The following is a 17,312-nucleotide window of genomic DNA, read 5'->3' on the forward strand; positions in this document are numbered from 1 at the left end:
TTAGTGGGTGGGGAGAGGGGAAGACCAAGACGCTGGGGTCCTATATGTTAGGCTGGCTGTCATGAGGCTTTGATGTATATGGGCGCCTGTCACTCACTCTTTCTGGAACACAACAACAGCAAGTGCAGTCTTTACCCCGTGTTGGGGTCACTGCTTGGTGAGAGAGTGCTTGCCTGCAGGTGTGAGGCCCTGGGTTTTATCCCCAGCATTGCAAATAACAACCCACCAGGTATCCAAGTGCATTTTGGACAGGGAATGCACCCAGGAGTCACTTCCCCAACTGGGCCCTTCATCATCACTAAGCCACTAAGCAAAGTAAGCCAGTAAGGCATCTCAGGGGCTAGAAGACCCTGGCCAGCGTGACATTCAATCAGCTTTGCTTCAGGCTCTGCACACACACACGGGGAGCCCAGTGAGAACTTTGGAGGGGTGCTGCAGGGATGTGGGGACCCAACCTGAAGAAGTTGCAACCAGCAGCAGACTCAGTGAAGGCTCAATTGTGTTGGTGGCCCACAGTTCTGCCCTAGGTCTGAGGACGAGGAAGGAGGCGTGGGGCGGTCTACCTGTACGTTCCGGGGGGAGGGGAAGGAAAAGAAGGGGCAAAGAAGGGGTTCCAGAACCCGAGAGCACAATCCTGAGTGATCTCACTGCCCAGGATTCTGGAACTTGGGCTGCCTGATGGTCCCTATATGAAAGATGTAGTAGGGAAAAGGAGCGACAGCTGGCTAAAGGGGCCCCCCATAACCCTCCCCAACACCCCAGGAGAGCAGCCTCTCTCCCCTGGTCCCAAGGTGCCATGGAGATGGAGAGCTCGGCGGCCTCCACCCGGTTCCACCAGCCTCACATGGAGAGGAAGATGAGCGCGATGACCTGTGAGATCTTCAACGAGCTCCGGCTTGAGGGCAAGCTCTGTGACGTGGTCATCAAAGTCAATGGCTTCGAGTTCAATGCCCATAAGAACATCCTCTGTAGCTGCAGTTCCTACTTTAGGTACTAGGGGTGGGAGGGGGGAGTCTAACTTAAGCCCAGGGGGCAGAACGGGGCTCCTCCCAAGGTCTCTTCATCTGCTTCACAGTTTCCCACTTGCCATCTGAAATGTAGGGACATTGAAGCTCTGGGCTCCTTGTAGCCTGGCTGTGACTCTTTCTACTCAATCGCAGGCAGGGCCAGAGTGTTGGTGTAAAATTACAAAAAAAACCCCAAACCGGTCTTTTATCCCACACCAGATCCGGCACCGCAGTGCCCAAAGATATCTGCTAGATATCTTCATCTCAGAGAGCAAAGCCTCTCACCCGCTCTGGTCCATCCCATATCACACTGCTGATGGCTTCTCTCTGAGCCTGGCAACAATCCCTCTACCTATCTAGTTCCCAAGGCAGGTTGCCACCATGCCAGAACTATACATCTCAATTCCGTGGCGGCCTAGTGTCTCCAGCCACCACATACTCTCTTGAACTTAAATCGCCACAGGAAAGAACACGCAACACAATAAACCTCTGGTCCAATGGATAAGATATAATTTGCTCATCTAGACACACAAAACCCTGTACACATCCATCCCTTAAGAATATTCATAACAACCTGTAAATGTGCAGAGAGGAATCTTAACACCAGCCTCCAGGTTCTCCCGGCTTCTCCTCCTCCTCTGGTCTCCTCCTCCTTCCCAAAAATTTCTCCCGCCCATCCTTCCCTCTCGTCCAATGACAGGCCTTGTTCTATCTTGAACCTGCCTACACCTGCTTGATGACATCATCCTACACCAGAGCCTCTCCCTGTGTCCTGCTGTGTTTTAAACTGGTCCTCAGCCGGCATCTGGCAGGGCAGGTGCTTTCCCTTCAAGTCTCACCCCAACCAACTTTTAGTTGGACACCCATGGATTTTGGACTTCAGCTAAGATGATATTAGTTCCTCTGTTGCTCCTCCCGACTCAGTCCTTGTAGAGACGACTGAAAGCAGGGAGATCAATTGAAAAGGATGGAGAGGATGAAAGGGGAGGGGATGAAAGGGAAGAGAACCCAGAAAGTATTTTCAAAAGAAAAGGAGTTGGGTTGGGTTGAAATGCTTCTAACTCAGGAAGCACCCGGGCTCTTTTGTTTATAGACTGAAACAGTCAGGGTACTTGGTGCCAGGGAGCATATGAGGAATATGTTCATCTTTTGCTAAACGCTTTCTCAAGCCCAGCTTGGTGGTCTACAATCCCGTTTACTCAGCCTTGGGGGCTGGGGATATAGTTCGATGGTGGAAGGCTTGTCTAGCGTGCACCGGGCTTTGGGTTCAAGCCCAAGGACTCAGACTGACCATCCTCACCAATAACAACTAACAGTGTGGAGCCTTCCTAGGCGAGTTGGTGAGATTCTGTCTCAAAATACAGTGAAGACCAAGGGGCTTGGGGAAAAAAATACAAAGGTTGAGGGCTAGGCATTGTGCCACGCAGATCTGTAATCTCTGCACTCAGGAGGCCAAGGCATGAAAATGAGTTCAAGGTCAGCCTGGATACGTACGTTTTAGGCCACCCCGAGCTACATAGAAGACTCTGTCTCAGTTACCCCATTAAGAAAACTCTTAATCCTTACCCTAAAGAAAGCTTTATTCGGTTGAGGGCCACCCCAAGGCTTGCAGGTCTCATGCTTCTAAGTCCTTAAAACTTTTAGACTTGAAAAAAAAAAAAAAAAGAATTATGTGTCTAGCCATGCCTGTGGGGGGGGGGGATATGAAGGCTCTGGAACCGGAGTTAGAGGCAGCTCTGAACACTGGGCATGGGTGCTGGGAACTGAACTCAAGTCCTCTGCTACAGCAGTGTGTACTTCTAAGCGCAAGGCCCTGGGTTCAGTCCCCAGCTCCAAAAAAAAAAAAAAAAGAAAGAAAAAAAAAACCAACAAAAACAAAGCCAAAACAACAACAATGAGATAGTAAATACCTTTTTTTAAAAAACTTTGTAATTGTTCACTTATTTTATTTATGAGTATTTTGCATGCATGTATGTCTGTTTGTGCCACATACATGACACAGCCGAAGAGGCCATAAGGGGACATCGGGTCCCCTGGGACTGGCTACAGACTGTTGTCAGCTACCGTGTAGGTGTTTGGAGTAGAACCTAGTGTTCTATTGAAAAGAGACCCATCTCTCCGGCCCCACGACGTTTAGACTGTTGTCAGCTACCGTGTAGGTGTTTGGAGTAGAACCTAGTGTTCTATTGAAAAGAGACCCATCTCTCCGGCCCCACGACGTTTAAATAGTGTAAGTTCTGCAGGCCATGTGCTCGCAGGCAACTGCTCGACTCTCCCTTTCTGTCAAGAACTGCCAAACAAGGCCAGGATGTTAGTGTCCATCTTTAATCCTGGTACTTGGGAGGCAGAGGCTGGCAGATCTCTGTGAGTTCTAGGCCAGAATGGCCTACATGGGGAGTTCCAGGGCTACCTAGCTGAGACCCTGCCTTAAAAATGTCACAAAATGTTCTTTTAACACTCTGATCCCTCCGTACTATTGGAATATCAAGAAAAGCCTTGTTCCCTGCGGGTAATATAATAGCAAGGGGTGGACTGGCTTTGTGCTGCATTTGGCAGAGGCTGAAGGTAGACAAGTATGGGTCCTAAAGAATTTGGTACCTAAGCCCCACTGGTCCTTAAGCCTCTTAGAAAAAAGGAAATATTCTGTTTTATTCAATACCCAGAAATGTACCCGTTCACAGGGGCGCGCCTAACACAGACTTGTGGTCACATCACTTATTTTCTCACTGGGGAAATGCTGGGTATTGAGAGGGAAAGACAGACGTGAACATCCTTGTTCTCATCAAGATTATTCTTTCTCCCGTTCGTTTTGTTTTGTTTTGTTTTGTTGAGACAGGTTTTCTCAGTGTAGCCCTGGCTATTCTCATTCTGTAGATCAGGCTAGCCTCAAACTCTGCCTGCCTCTGCCAGTACAGAGCACTACCACCACCTGTGGTGCTACTGCTGTTGCTCTCCCTCCTCCTCCTCGTCTTCTTCCTTCTCTTCCTCTTCCTCCTCCTCCTCTTCTTCCTCCTCCTCCTCCCCCCTCCTCCTCTTCCTCCCCCTCATCTTCTTCCTCCTCTTCCTCCCCCTCATCTTCTTCCTCCTCTTCCTCCTCCTCTTCCTCTTCCTCCTCCTCTTCCTCCTCTCCCTCCTCCTGTCTCTCCTCCTTCTCCTCGTCCTCGTCCTCGTCCTCGTCCTCCTCCTCCTCAGACTTATGTCACCATGCCCAGCCTTTTCTTTTCCTTTTGGTTTATTGAATGGTATTTCCCTCTTACCAACGAAGTCAGGGATAGGTTTTGAATGTAAGGGGGACATAAACTCTTTGTAAGGACCACTCTGGTGCTCGATTGTCTGTACACATGGGAGATTTGGCAGGCAATGGGAGAAGGCAGATTTTGATTTCATTCTGTGTGTACGAATGTTTTGTCTGCACATATGCTAATGCATATTACATACCTACTGCTCACAGAGGCCGGAAGACGGCTACAGATTCCCTGAAACCTGTGAGAATGATCTGAGCCACCGTGTGGGTGCTGGGAATCAAACCCAGGTCCTCTGCAAGAGCAACAAGAACTCGTTGCCGGGTCATTCTCCCTCTATCCTCCCAGGCCTGGATCTTTTTAAAGTTATCTTTTATTTTATGTGTATGAATGCTTTGTCTGTGTGTATGTATGGCACCATGCACTTGCCTGGTGCTTGCAGAAGCCAGACGGCGGCATTGAAGTCTACGGGACTGGAGTTATGGATGGCTGTAAGCTGCCATGTTGGGAACTGAACTTGGGTCCAGAACAACAAGTGCTCTTAACTGCCCAGGCAGGTCTCCAGACCAAGACTGGGCCTTGATCTTATTTTCATTCTAGAGCTCAATTTCTCCACCCTAAATCTATAAAAGAAAAAAGGGAGGTGGGCCGGGGAAATGGCTCAGTGGCTAAAGTGCTTGCTGCCCAAGCAGGAAGACCTGAGTTCAGATCCCTAGAAACCATACAAAAGCCAAGGATGGTGGCACATATTCCAGTGCAGGAAGGAAAAAGACAGGTTGACCCTGGGGGCTGCCTGGCCAGCCAGTCTAGTCAGAACAGTGAGTTCCACAGTGAGTGAGAGACCCATGTCTCAAAAGAAAAAAACGCCATAAATACACAATACATATTGAAGACAATCAACATTGACTTATGGCTTCCATATGTGCGTGACAGGAGACCCTACCTGCATGTGTGCCTGTGTGTGCATGCCTGTGCATGCATGTGCATGCATGTGTGTGCATGTGTGTGTGTGCGTGTGTGTGCATGCATGTGCACACATACATGCACACACCTTAAAAAACGATGGCAAAGACATGGTGACTGCATATCCATCACTAGGCATTACTCGGAGTGTGTCCAAGTTGTCCTCAGAAAGCAAAGGGACAAGGAGGGTGAGTGGCCTCAAAGAGGAGAATGTTCCTGTGTTAATTTCTCTCATCTTTGCTCCCCCTGCCCAGAGCTTTGTTTACAAGTGGCTGGAACAACACTGAGAAGAAGGTTTACAACATTCCTGGCATTTCCCCCGACATGATGAAGCTAATCATTGAGTATGCGTACACTCGGACCGTGCCAATCACCCCTGACAACGTGGAGAAGCTGCTGGCCGCTGCCGACCAGTTTAACATCATGGGAATTGTTAGGGGTTGCTGTGAGTTCCTCAAGTCGGAGCTGTGTCTGGATAACTGTATCGGTATCTGCAAGTTCACGGACTACTACTACTGCCCTGAGCTGAGGCAGAAGGCCTACATGTTCATCCTGCACAACTTCGAGGAGATGGTGAAGGTCTCGGCAGAGTTTCTGGAGCTCTCGGTCACTGAGCTCAAGGATATCATTGAGAAAGATGAACTCAACGTGAAGCAGGAGGACGCAGTATTTGAGGCCATTTTGAAGTGGATTTCTCACGACCCCCAAAATAGGAAGCAACATATTTCAGTTTTACTTCCTAAGGTCAAGTTTAGTTACTCTTTGCAAATGCTTAGTCCCTCCTGTTTGATCCCTCTGCCCATAGGGACGGTCCCTAAGAGCCACAAAATAGGTCTCTTGCTCTCTTTGCTGATTGTAATACTGTATAGATAGGTATCCGCATTTTCTGCGGACCGTGAACTCCTTGGGGGCAGACATGCCTTAGTCCCTGGCCCTGAAAGCCCTTCATACAAAAGGCAACTCAAAGTAGGTGCACGGTGTGAGTTTGTGGAATGGACACACGAGCGAGTAAAAAGTGCCAGGTGCACGTCGGATCCCAAGGCTCTGTTGACGCTTAGCGAGGGGTGCCCCCCTGCTCTTCCCCTGACTTGGCGATGTCCTCTTCCCTTGATGTTGCTAGTTCTTTCTTTAGCCAAAATCACTGCTTAGTGTGGGGAAAGCAGCAGGCGATGCCACAGAATTCCAAGGGGTCTTTCACCCTGGTGCCTTCCGATCAGCTCCCCACTCCAAGGTAGAAGCTATCGTAGGAACTAAGCAGGCGGGGAGCCCACAGGTGTAGTTACTTAGTGCTAATTACTGCTGTTTTACATGAGGAGCTATATCAATTTCTGAACAATCACACGGCTTCTTTTTTTCTAAAAGCTCTACCCAGTGGCCAAGGAACGCTATCCTCAGATGCCTTCTGTAGCTTACTTCTTTATAGGTATACAACCTCCACAAAACAAAACCATCTGAGTTGAATACACACCCTCCCACAATCCTCCCCTTTCCCCTCCCCTTCTCTCTGAGCGGGCGGGGTCCCCCCTGGAAATTCCCCCCCGCTGGCACTTAAGACTTTGTGAGTCTAGGCATTTCGTCTCCCACTGAAGGCCAGACAAGGCAGCCCAGATAGAAGAAAGCAGCCCAGATAGAAGAACGCATCCCACGTACAGACAACATCAGTTGGGACAGCCCCTGTTCCATTTTTAAAAAGCAAACTAAGGGGCTGGAAATGTGGCTTAGTGGGTAAGAGCATCTCCTGCTCCCTCAGAGCACCTGACTTCAGTTCGTAGCACTCAGACCCTCAACTATCTACGACTCTAGCTTCGGGGATCCAATGCCCTCCTATGGTCTCTGCACACACACACACACACACACACACACACACACACACACACACACACACACTTTAAAGGCACAAACCAAACTATTCCCAGAAACCGAAAGGCAGGTGATAAAGAGATGGGGACTTGCCGACACCCTTGCCTCACCTGAATGAATTTCTGTATTTTCTTCTTAGGTTCGCCTGGCCCTAATGCATGCTGAGTACTTCATGAATAATGTTAAGATGAATGACTATGTCAAAGACAGTGAGGAATGTAAACCAGTCATCATTAACGCCCTAAAGGCTATGTATGACCTGAACATGAACGGACCCTCCAATTCTGACTTCACCAACCCACTCACCAGGCCCCGCCTACCCTATGCCATCCTATTTGCTATTGGCGGCTGGAGTGGCGGAAGCCCCACCAATGCCATTGAGGCCTATGATGCTCGAGCAGACCGATGGGTGAATGTCACGTGTGAGGAAGAAAGTCCTCGAGCCTACCATGGGGCAGCCTACTTGAAAGGCTATGTTTACATCATCGGGGGGTTTGATAGCGTAGACTACTTCAATAGCGTTAAGCGTTTTGACCCCGTGAAGAAAACCTGGCACCAAGTGGCCCCTATGCACTCTAGACGTTGCTATGTCAGCGTGACAGTCCTCAGCAATTTCATCTATGCCATGGGAGGGTTTGATGGCTACGTGCGTCTCAACACCGCTGAACGGTACGAGCCAGAGACCAACCAATGGACACTCATTGCCCCCATGCACGAGCAGCGGAGTGATGCAAGCGCCACAACACTCTACGGGAAGGTAAAGAACCAGGGTGGAAGGGGACGATGGATACTGTTCGTCCTTATGGGATGAGGCTGGAAGACAAAATGGCAGCACTCACAGGTGTCTTTCAGTATCCACTGAAGATTGGATGACGGTCCCCTGTACACAGCCGCATCCAGACGCTCCAGTCTCGTATAACATGGTATGGTGTTTGCGAATAGCCTATGCACAGTTGGGTGTGGGGGCACACACCCATAAGCCTAGTACTTGGGAGGCTAAGCCAGGAAGATTGCTGTAGTTTAAGGGCAGCTCGGGCTACGCAGGAAGACCCTATCTCAAAGAAAACTTGTATACTATGCTCTCATATACTTCAATTATCCCCAGATTACTTATAATACCTGACATTATGTAAATACTATGTTAATTGCTGTACTGTGTTTTTTGATACCAGAAACATCTGTACATTTTCCATACACATACTTACATTTTTTTAAAAAATTAAATTTTGGGGCTGGAGAGGTGGCTCAGTGGTTAAGAGCACTGACTGCTCTTCCAGAGGTCCTGAGTTCAATTCCCAGCAAACACATGGTGGCTCACAATCATCTGTAGTGGGATCTGATGCCCTCTTTCTGGTGTGTCTGGAGAGTAACATTGCACTCGTATACACAGACTACCTTTTAAAATTTTTTAAAATTTTGGGGGAGGGGCATGCTGAGCATATGTGGGGGTCAGGACAACTTGCAGGAGTAGATTCTCTCCTGTGCTTGGTGGGGCCCAGGGACAAACTCAGGTCTTCAGGTTTTGTGGCAAGAGTCATTACACACTGAACTGTCTCACTGGCAAAGTTTTTATTTTTATTAGATTTAAAAAAAATGGGGCTGGGGATTTAGCTCAGCGGTAGAGCGCTTACCTAGGAAGCGCAAGGCCCTGGGTTCGGTCCCCAGCTCCGAAAAAAAAAAAAGAACCAAAAAAAAAAAAATGTATTATGTGCATGAATGTTTTGCCTGCATATATACGTGTGTGTGTGTGATGGGTGTGTGTGTGTGTGTGTGTGTGGTGTGCACCATATGCATGGCAAGTGTTCAGGGAGGTCAGAAGAGGGCATCGGCTCCCCTGGAACTAGAGTTATGGACAGTTGGGAACCATGGTAGCACACACTTTTTTTTTTTTTTTTTGGTTCTTTTTTTTGGAGCTGGGGATCGAACCCAGGGCCTTGCGCTTCCTAGGCAAGCGCCCTACCACTGAGCTAAATCCCCAACCCCTTGTAGCACACACTTTTAATCCCAGCACTAGGGAGGCAGAGGCAGGTGGATCTCTGAGTTTGAGGCCCGCCTCATTCACACAGTGAGTTCCAGGACAGCCAGGGCTCACACATCCTCACCCTGTCTCAAACAAACAAACAAAACCAGAAAAAGTAACAAGTGCTGTAAACCACTGAGCCATCTCTCCAGCCCCCATTAACTTGTCACATCCTTTTCCCTAAGGGTTTCTAAGATATTTTGGGGGGCGGGGAGGTGGAACGTAGGGTGCTGGAGAGGCTCAGTGGTTAAGAGCACTTGCTGCTCTTGTAGGGGAATCAAGTTCAGTTCCCAGCACCCACATGAAGCAGGCAGCTCACACCTTCCAAATCCAGCTCCAGGGGACCAACATCCAACATCTTCTACTGGCTTCTGAGGGCTCTCTCTCTCTCTCTCTCTCTCTCTCTCTCTCTCTCTCACACACACACACACACACACACACACACACACACACACACACACACACACACACACACCAATACTTTTTTAAAATTTTAAAGGGGCTGAAGAGATAGCTCAGTGGTTAAGAACACTGGCTGCTCTTCCAGATGGACCCAGGTTCAAGTCCCAGCCCCCACATGGCAACTCACACCTGTCTGTAACTCCAGTTTCAAGTGATCTGACACCGTCACACAGACATAAATGCAGGCAAAACATGAATGAACATAAAATAAAAACAAGTTTAAAAATCTTTTTTGAATGTTTTAAAAACTATGTGTGCATGTCCATGTGAAGGTATATGCACAAGAATGCAGGTGCCCAGAGGCCAGAGGCATCAGATCCCCCGGAGTAGAGTTACAAGTGGTTGTAGACTGTTAGATGTGGGGGCTGGAGACCAAATTTAGGTTTTCTGCGAGCACAATATGTACTTTTTTTTTTTTGGTTCTTTTTTTCGGAGCTGGGGACCGAACCCAGGGCCTTGCGCTTCCTAGGCAAGCGCTCTACCGCTGAGCTAAATCCCCAACCCCACAATATGTACTCTTAACCATTGGGCCAAGTCTCCAGTTTCATCCTCCCTCCCTCCCTCCCCTCTCCCTTATCCTCCCTCCCCCTCATCCTCTCCCTTCCCCTTCCCTTTATCCTTCCCTCCCCCCCCTCATTCTCCTCCTCCTCCTCCTCCTCCTTCCCATTCTCTCAACAAGATTTCCCTGTGCAGCCCTGGCTGTCCTGGAGCTCACTCTGTAGATCAGGCTGGCCTCAAACTCACAGAGATCTACCTGTCTCTGCCTCCCAAATGCTGGGACTAAAGGTGTGTGCCACTCCGTTACTGCCTGGCCTTCTCTTTCTTTCTCAACCACATTTGTATTTGGTGTGTGTGTGTGTGTGTGTGCGTGTGCGTGTGCGTGTGCGTGTGCGTGTGTGTGTGTGTGTGTGTGTGTGTGTGTGTGTATTGTTCTGTGGTGCACATATGGAAGTGATAGAGGACAACTTGCAGTAGTCAGTTTCTTCCTCCCTCTATGTAGAGCAAGCTCCTTTACCCACTGAGCCATCTTTCTAGCCCTCCTAGATACTTTTTTCTTTCATTCTTTAATTATTTGTGTGTGTGTGGGGGGGGATACATGTGATACAGTACAAGTGTAGAGGTCAGAGGACAACTTCCCATCATGTCAACTCAGTGACAAGAGCTGTTGCCCACTGAGCCATCCATCTCTCGTTACCCTCCCCCCAATACTTACAATACTAGTTTTCTTATTATTTTTTTAAGATTTTATTTATTGTTTGTGAGTACACTGTAGCTGCCTTCAGACACACCAGAAGAGGTAGCATCAGATCCCATTACAGATGGTTGTGAGCCACCATGTGGTTGCTGGGAATTGAACTCAGGACCTCTGGAAGAGCAGTCAGTGCTCTTAACCACTGAGCCATCTCTCCAGCCCTGCAATCTTGGTTTTAATACATGGATGTGTGGAACCTGAGGTACACAGGGCTGACTGTGTTCTTTTGCTTGTTCAAAAAAACCAATGTGCCAGGCATGGTGGCATACACTTTAATGTACTCAGGAGGTAGAGGCAGATGGATTTCTGCAGAGCCTGAGGCAAACCTAGTCTAAAAAACAGTAGGGGACCCACAGGATAGGCAAAAAACTGAGACTCTTCAAAAAAAAAAAAAAAAAAACCCAATAAACTCAAAACAACAAGACAAAACAAATACAGGGCTGGGTGTGGTAGTGCACATCTTAATCCCAGCACTCTAGAAGCAGAGGCAGGTGAATCTCATCAGTTTGAGGCCACCCTGATTTCTACAGTGAGTTCCAGGCCAGTCAGGGCTACGTAGTGAGGAAAGCCATCTCAAAACAAAAACAAAAGGAAACAAAATGAAACAGCACAAAAAGAGCAACTGGGAATGTAGCTCACTTGGTAGCGATCAGTTGCAAATTGAAGTCCTGGGTTCAATGTTCAGCACCAAGTAACACTATGTGTCGGGACCACGCTGTCATCCTGGGGAGAGGAGTGTAGGAGAACCAGACATTTAAGGTCATCGTCTTTGGCTACCCCGTGAGTTTGAGGCTAATCTGGGGAAAACAAGACCCTGTCTCAAAAGGAAACAAAAATCATGTAGGTGGGGAGATGGCTTAGCTGGGAAAGTGTTTGTCTTGCCAGATTAGATCCTCAGCACACAGATCCATGCAAACACAACTAGATGTGATGGCGTTTGCTTTGTAATCTCAGTGTTGGGGCGGCAGAGACAAGCAGATTTCTATCATCCTAGGACCAACGAACCTAAGCCACTTGGCAAGTTGCAAGGCAGTGAGAGATTCTGTCTCAAAACAAACAACCCACCCCAGAAGTCGGGAGGCTGAAAGGACGACTCAGCGGCTAAGAGCACTGGTTGGTCTTGCAGAGAATCTGGGCTTAGTTATCAGCACCCACGAGGCAGCTCACAACCATCTGTAATCCAGTTCCAGGGGCATCTGATATCCTGTTCTGACCTGCGTATATGTGGTGCACATATAGACGAGCAAGCTTGTAATCTCAGTGCACACACACACACACACACACACACACACACACACACACACACAGAGAGAGAGAGAGAGAGAGAGAGAGAGAGAGAGAGAGAGAGAGAGAGAGAGAGAGAAATAAACAAGCAAAAAAAAAAAAGGATGGATAGGGGGTTGGGGATTTAGCTCAGTGGTAGAGCGCTTGCCTAGCAAGCGTAAAGCCCTGGGTTCGGTCCCCAGCTCAAAAAAAAAAAAAAAAAAAAGGATGATTCCTGAGGATTCCATGTTGTTCTCTGGCCTCCACATGCATACATACATACTGGCATCCACACACTCATTCATGTACACACACGATCCGTGCACATATAGAGAATAAGTTTAGATTGTATAGACTGGCACTAAAAATGCCCCCTGGGGGTCTGGAGTGACCGCTCTGTGGTTAAGAGCAATGGGTGCCCTTTCAGAAGACCCCAGTTAGGTTCCAGGACACACATGTTCCAGTTCCAAGGTGTGGTGGTTTGAATACGCTTGGTTCAGGGAGTAGCACTGTTTATTAGGAGATGTGGCCTTGTTGGAGGAAGTTTGTCACTGTGGGGGAGGGTAAGGAGACACTCCTCCTAACCACAGTGGGAGTCAGTGTTCTGTTTGCCCTTGGAACAAGATGTAGAACTCTCAACTCCTCCAGCACCAAGCCTGCCTGGAAGCTGCCGTGCTTCCTGCCTTGATGATAACAGATTGAACCTCTCAATCTGTAAGCCAGCCACAATTAAATGTCCTTTGTAAGAGTTGCCTTGGTCATGGTGTCTGTTCCCAGCAGTAAACCCCTTAGACAGAAGTTGGTTAGGGACTGGAGTATTGCTGTGATAGGTGTGACCATGTTTTGTTTTGTTTTGTTTTGTTTTGTTTTGTTTTGTTTTGTTTTGAAGAATGTGGATTTGGGGACTTTGGATTTGGAAAGCCAAGGAATGCTTTAAGTGGAGCTTAATGGGCCCTCCTAGTAAAAATATGGAAGACAGTGGTGCTAAGGGGGATTTGAACTGTGTAGTCCTGCTGGCCCAAGAGGTTTCGATGGAGAAGAATGTTAGTACGAGGCCTAGAGACTGTTTTTGTGATGTTTTAGTGAAGAATGTGGGTGTTTTTTGCCATTGTCTGAAGAGTCTGCCTGAGGCGAAGGTGAAGAGATTTAGATTAATGGCTTTGACAAAGGAAGTCTCCAAACAGCCTGCTGTAAATTCTGTTGCATGGTTACTAAAGTTCAGTATTATGAAGAGAGAGTTTTAATGAAAAGGAGCAAGTTGCGAAAGGACAAATATAAAATTTGAAATAAAGTTTCTGTAATAAAGGGGCATCAGGAGGGGAAATGGAGCTGAATCCTGTGTTCCAGAAGATAAACAGATTAAGGGAGCGGTGACCTCCGAGCAAGATCCCACCCAGCTAAGCTTACTGTTTATGCTTTTGTTCTGGATTTTGAGGAATAGTGATGAAAAGCTTAAACTCAGGCATGGTGGTACAAACCTTTAATCTCAGCATTCAGGAGATGGCCATGCAGATCTCAGAGTTCGAGGCCAATCTACAGAGCAAGTTCCAGAGCAGCCAAGCTTCAGCAGTGAGGGAGTTGGACAACAGAAAGCTGGTGATAATGTAATAGAACAAGGGGGCCATGTTCCAGCGCCAGCAAGCAGCAGAACACGGCAGCTCCAGCCATGCAGCTCTGGCTTTAGAGTCAAAAATAGAAGGGACTGCTGGGATAATCGATGCGAGTTAGCAGTGATTAAGAAGAGACCAGCATCACTGAGGTGAAATCTGGGAAGTGTTTGAGAGCACAAAGAAGCTGTTTCAGAGACAGCCAAGGTTGTACCTTGTGCTGCAGCTGTACTTGGTAATGTGTTAAGAGTCACCCAGATGGTACAGGTTTTGAAGGTATGGAAGGGTCATGGAGAGCAGCTGAGGTTGGTTCTATGAGAGGCCAGGGAAAACCACTGGTGAAGGTGTAACTTCTGTTTCAGTTGACAGCCCAGGACTGAAGGGGTCATGCAAAGAAGTTGAGGCTTGGCACCATGGAGAGAGCCTATGCAAGGCGATTGTTGAAGCTTAGTTGTGGCAGAAGACCCCAGTGTATTGGAGATGCCAGTTCCTTGGGATGATCGCCAAGAACAGCAGCGCCAGTGGAGTGGATCAACCAGAGCCTAGAATGCTACAGAGGGCAGAGCTAGAGCAGTGACGCCAGCCCCCCGGAGGAGCTTAGGAAAATCGTGTCAGGAGCCCAGACATTGGAACCGGGAAGTTGTGAAGCTGAAGCTGATTTGGAGACCCCAAGATGTTAAAGATGCCAGAGTTGTGGGGAACCTGCTGAGGGAATCGGCTAACAGGGAGTGGAACTAGCCCAAGAGAGTGCAGTTTGTTAGAGTAAACGGATGGAAAGGAGTTGGAGATCTGAAGACCGCTTTGACGTCAGACATGGAGATGCAGAGTCTGGAGTCTGCCCAGCTGGGTTCCTGTCTTGCTTTGGGGATCACAGTTAAGTGATTGGATGAATCTCAGGAGAGACTTTGAACTTTGAACTTTTAACATTGTTGAGACTGCTATGGGCTATGGGGACTTTTGAACTAAGTGTATTTTGCTATGTTTAGGTATGGTCCCCATAGACTCATGTTTAAACAAGTGTATGGGGGCCAGGGAGTGGAATGTGGTGTCTTGAATGTGGTTGGCTCAGGGAGTGGCACTATTAGGAGGTATGGCCTTGTTGGAGGAAGTGTGTCCCTGTGAGGGTGAGCAAAGAGACCATTCTCCTAACTCCACGGGAGTCTCTGTTTGTCCTTGGAACAAGATGAACTCCCAGCTTCTCCTCCACCACGCCTGCCTGGAAGTTGCTGTAGTTCCCTGCCTTGATAATGGATTGAACCTCTCAACCTGGAAGCCAGTCCCAATTAAATGTTGTCCTTTATAAGAACTGTCTTGGTCATGGTCTCTGTTCACAGCAGTAAAACCCTAAGACACAAGGGACTCTTAACACCTAGCCTCTGAGGACATGGCATGCATATGGTTGTATAGACAGGCATATTGGCAAAACATCCATACACATAAATCTTTTACAAGTGACCCTCTGGGGGTCTCAAATCTGACAACCTGACTTCTATCCTTGGCATCTAGGAAAGATAAGGGAGAACTCTTTTTTTTTTTTTTTTTTAATGTTTTTTTCTTTTTTTTTTTTTTTTTAAGATTTATTTTATGTATATGAGTACACTGTCTCTGTCTTAGACACACCAGAAAGAGGGCATCAGATCTCATTACAGATGGTTGTGAGCCACCATGTAGTTGCTGGGAATTGAACTCAGAACCTCTGGAAGAGCAGTCAGTGCTCTTAACCACTGAGCCATCTCTCCAGCCCCGAGAACTCTACTCTTGCAAGTTGTCCTCTGACCTCCTGGCAGAGGTCCATGCATGCATCTAAATGAATGTAATTGAGAGGGGGTGGGGGGACAGAAAGCCAAGTGTGGTGATGTTGGCTTTAACTTCAAGAGGCTGAGGTAGGGAGGCCAGCCTGGTCTACATGGTGAAAAACTGAGAGAGGGACTGGTGAGATGGGTCAGTGGTTAAGAGCACTGACTTATTCTCCCAGAAGCCCTTCGTTCAATTACAAGCACCCACATGGCAGCTCATGACTATCTGTAACCCTAATCCCACGGGGTCTCACACCCTTTTCTGGCCTTCACTGACCCTGCACACATGTGATGCACAGAAATAACTTTAAGCAAAACACCCATACACATAAAAATAACATGCAAGTTGTTCCTGATCATGTCTACCAGCTATCTGCAGCTTGGACCCTGCAACAGGCTAAGCTCTGGGCTGGGACAGCTACTATGTCCTGTTCCTGTCCTTAGAAGATAGCTCTCTAAGTTAAAAAACCAAAAATGCCTTCCCCAACATGCACCTGTCTTGTGTACTCCCCAGTATAATTTAGCAATCCTGAATTCTCTCTACACAGGTCTACATATGTGGTGGGTTTAATGGAAATGAATGCCTGTTTACAGCAGAAGTGTACAACACCGAGAGCAATCAATGGACAGTCATTGCACCCATGAGGAGCAGGAGGAGTGGAATAGGTGTAATTGCTTACGGGGAACATGTATACGCAGTGAGTTTTTATTGTACAATGATAAAGTGGCACCCTTAGATTCTTCTAATAGCCTACCACTGGCAAGCATTTGACAAAGAGGCATAGTGTCACTGGTCCTCCCCACAAGGGCTTCCTCGGTGAACAGAAGCAGCGGATAGCAGTCAACCTTGTTTCTTTTGCTCTTCACAGGTAGGTGGCTTTGATGGAGCCAATCGACTGAGAAGTGCAGAAGCCTACAGTCCAGTGGCTAATACTTGGCGCACAATCCCCACTATGTTTAACCCTCGTAGCAATTTTGGGATCGAGGTAGTGGACGACCTCTTGTTTGTGGTGGGTGGCTTTAATGGCTTTACCACCACCTTTAATGTTGAGTGCTATGATGAAAAGACCGATGAGTGGTATGACGCTCATGACATGAGCATATACCGCAGTGCTCTGAGCTGCTGCGTGGTACCAGGGCTAGCCAATGTTGGGGAGTATGCAGCTAGACGGGACAACTTCACGGGATTAGCACTGCGAGATGAAGTAAAGTATTCCGCTTCGACAAGTACCCTACCTGTATGAGCCTCTTCATTTAGCTAATAAAAAGTCTAAGCAATAAGAATTAATTCTTTTTTTAAATAAATGCAGTGTTTAAACTTGTAAGAGTACTGGAAAATGTTCAACTTAAGGGAAGCAAGGGTTGGACGAACGAGGGAGTAAGGAAGGTGATTACATTCAACAGTGGATAATTAAGAAAAGAACCACACAGTACAAAACCAGCTCTAAAGAAATACGTTTATTGAAAACTTACATTTAAACAATTAGTAACTTGAACATGAGCAAGATAGCTTCAGGAACATAAAACATAATATCTTAGAGTGTTCTAAATACTACATCTCCTCTAATGTAAAAGGAGATAATCAAGATTTTATCTTGCATAAGGGCTTGGGTACCACTAGCCCAACAAACGGTTTATAAACTAATACTTATCTGACAAGTAACACAACAAGCCCCAGCCTATGGATGGTAAAGTCTTCAAACACCTAGCAAGCACTGAGTTTCACAAGTGCGGGAAGCAGGAGGGGGAAGATTAACAGGTGCTTCAAGATCCCGCCCTTCTAGCAAGGGTCAGCGAGTAAGTGGGAAGCTCTGTGAGGGTTGCAGTGAGCAGTAATTTG

General features: G+C 47.6%; 1 protein-coding gene across 1 annotated transcript; it reads left to right on the forward strand.

Moving 5' to 3' along the window:
• Positions 1-397: 397 nt before the first annotated feature.
• On the forward strand, positions 398-16,753 carry Klhl10 (kelch like family member 10). Its single transcript, XM_032914570.1, has 5 exons — positions 398-990; positions 5,467-5,956; positions 7,212-7,829; positions 16,021-16,170; positions 16,342-16,753. Exons 1-5 carry the CDS (start codon positions 797-799, stop codon positions 16,714-16,716), a joined length of 1,827 nt encoding a protein of 608 aa, XP_032770461.1. The 5' UTR covers positions 398-796; the 3' UTR covers positions 16,717-16,753.
• The last annotated feature ends 559 nt before the right edge of the window (positions 16,754-17,312 follow it).

The sequence above is a fragment of the Rattus rattus genome, chromosome 9 (genome assembly GCF_011064425.1).
Source record: "Rattus rattus isolate New Zealand chromosome 9, Rrattus_CSIRO_v1, whole genome shotgun sequence".
Classification (NCBI taxonomy): Eukaryota; Metazoa; Chordata; class Mammalia; order Rodentia; family Muridae; genus Rattus; species Rattus rattus.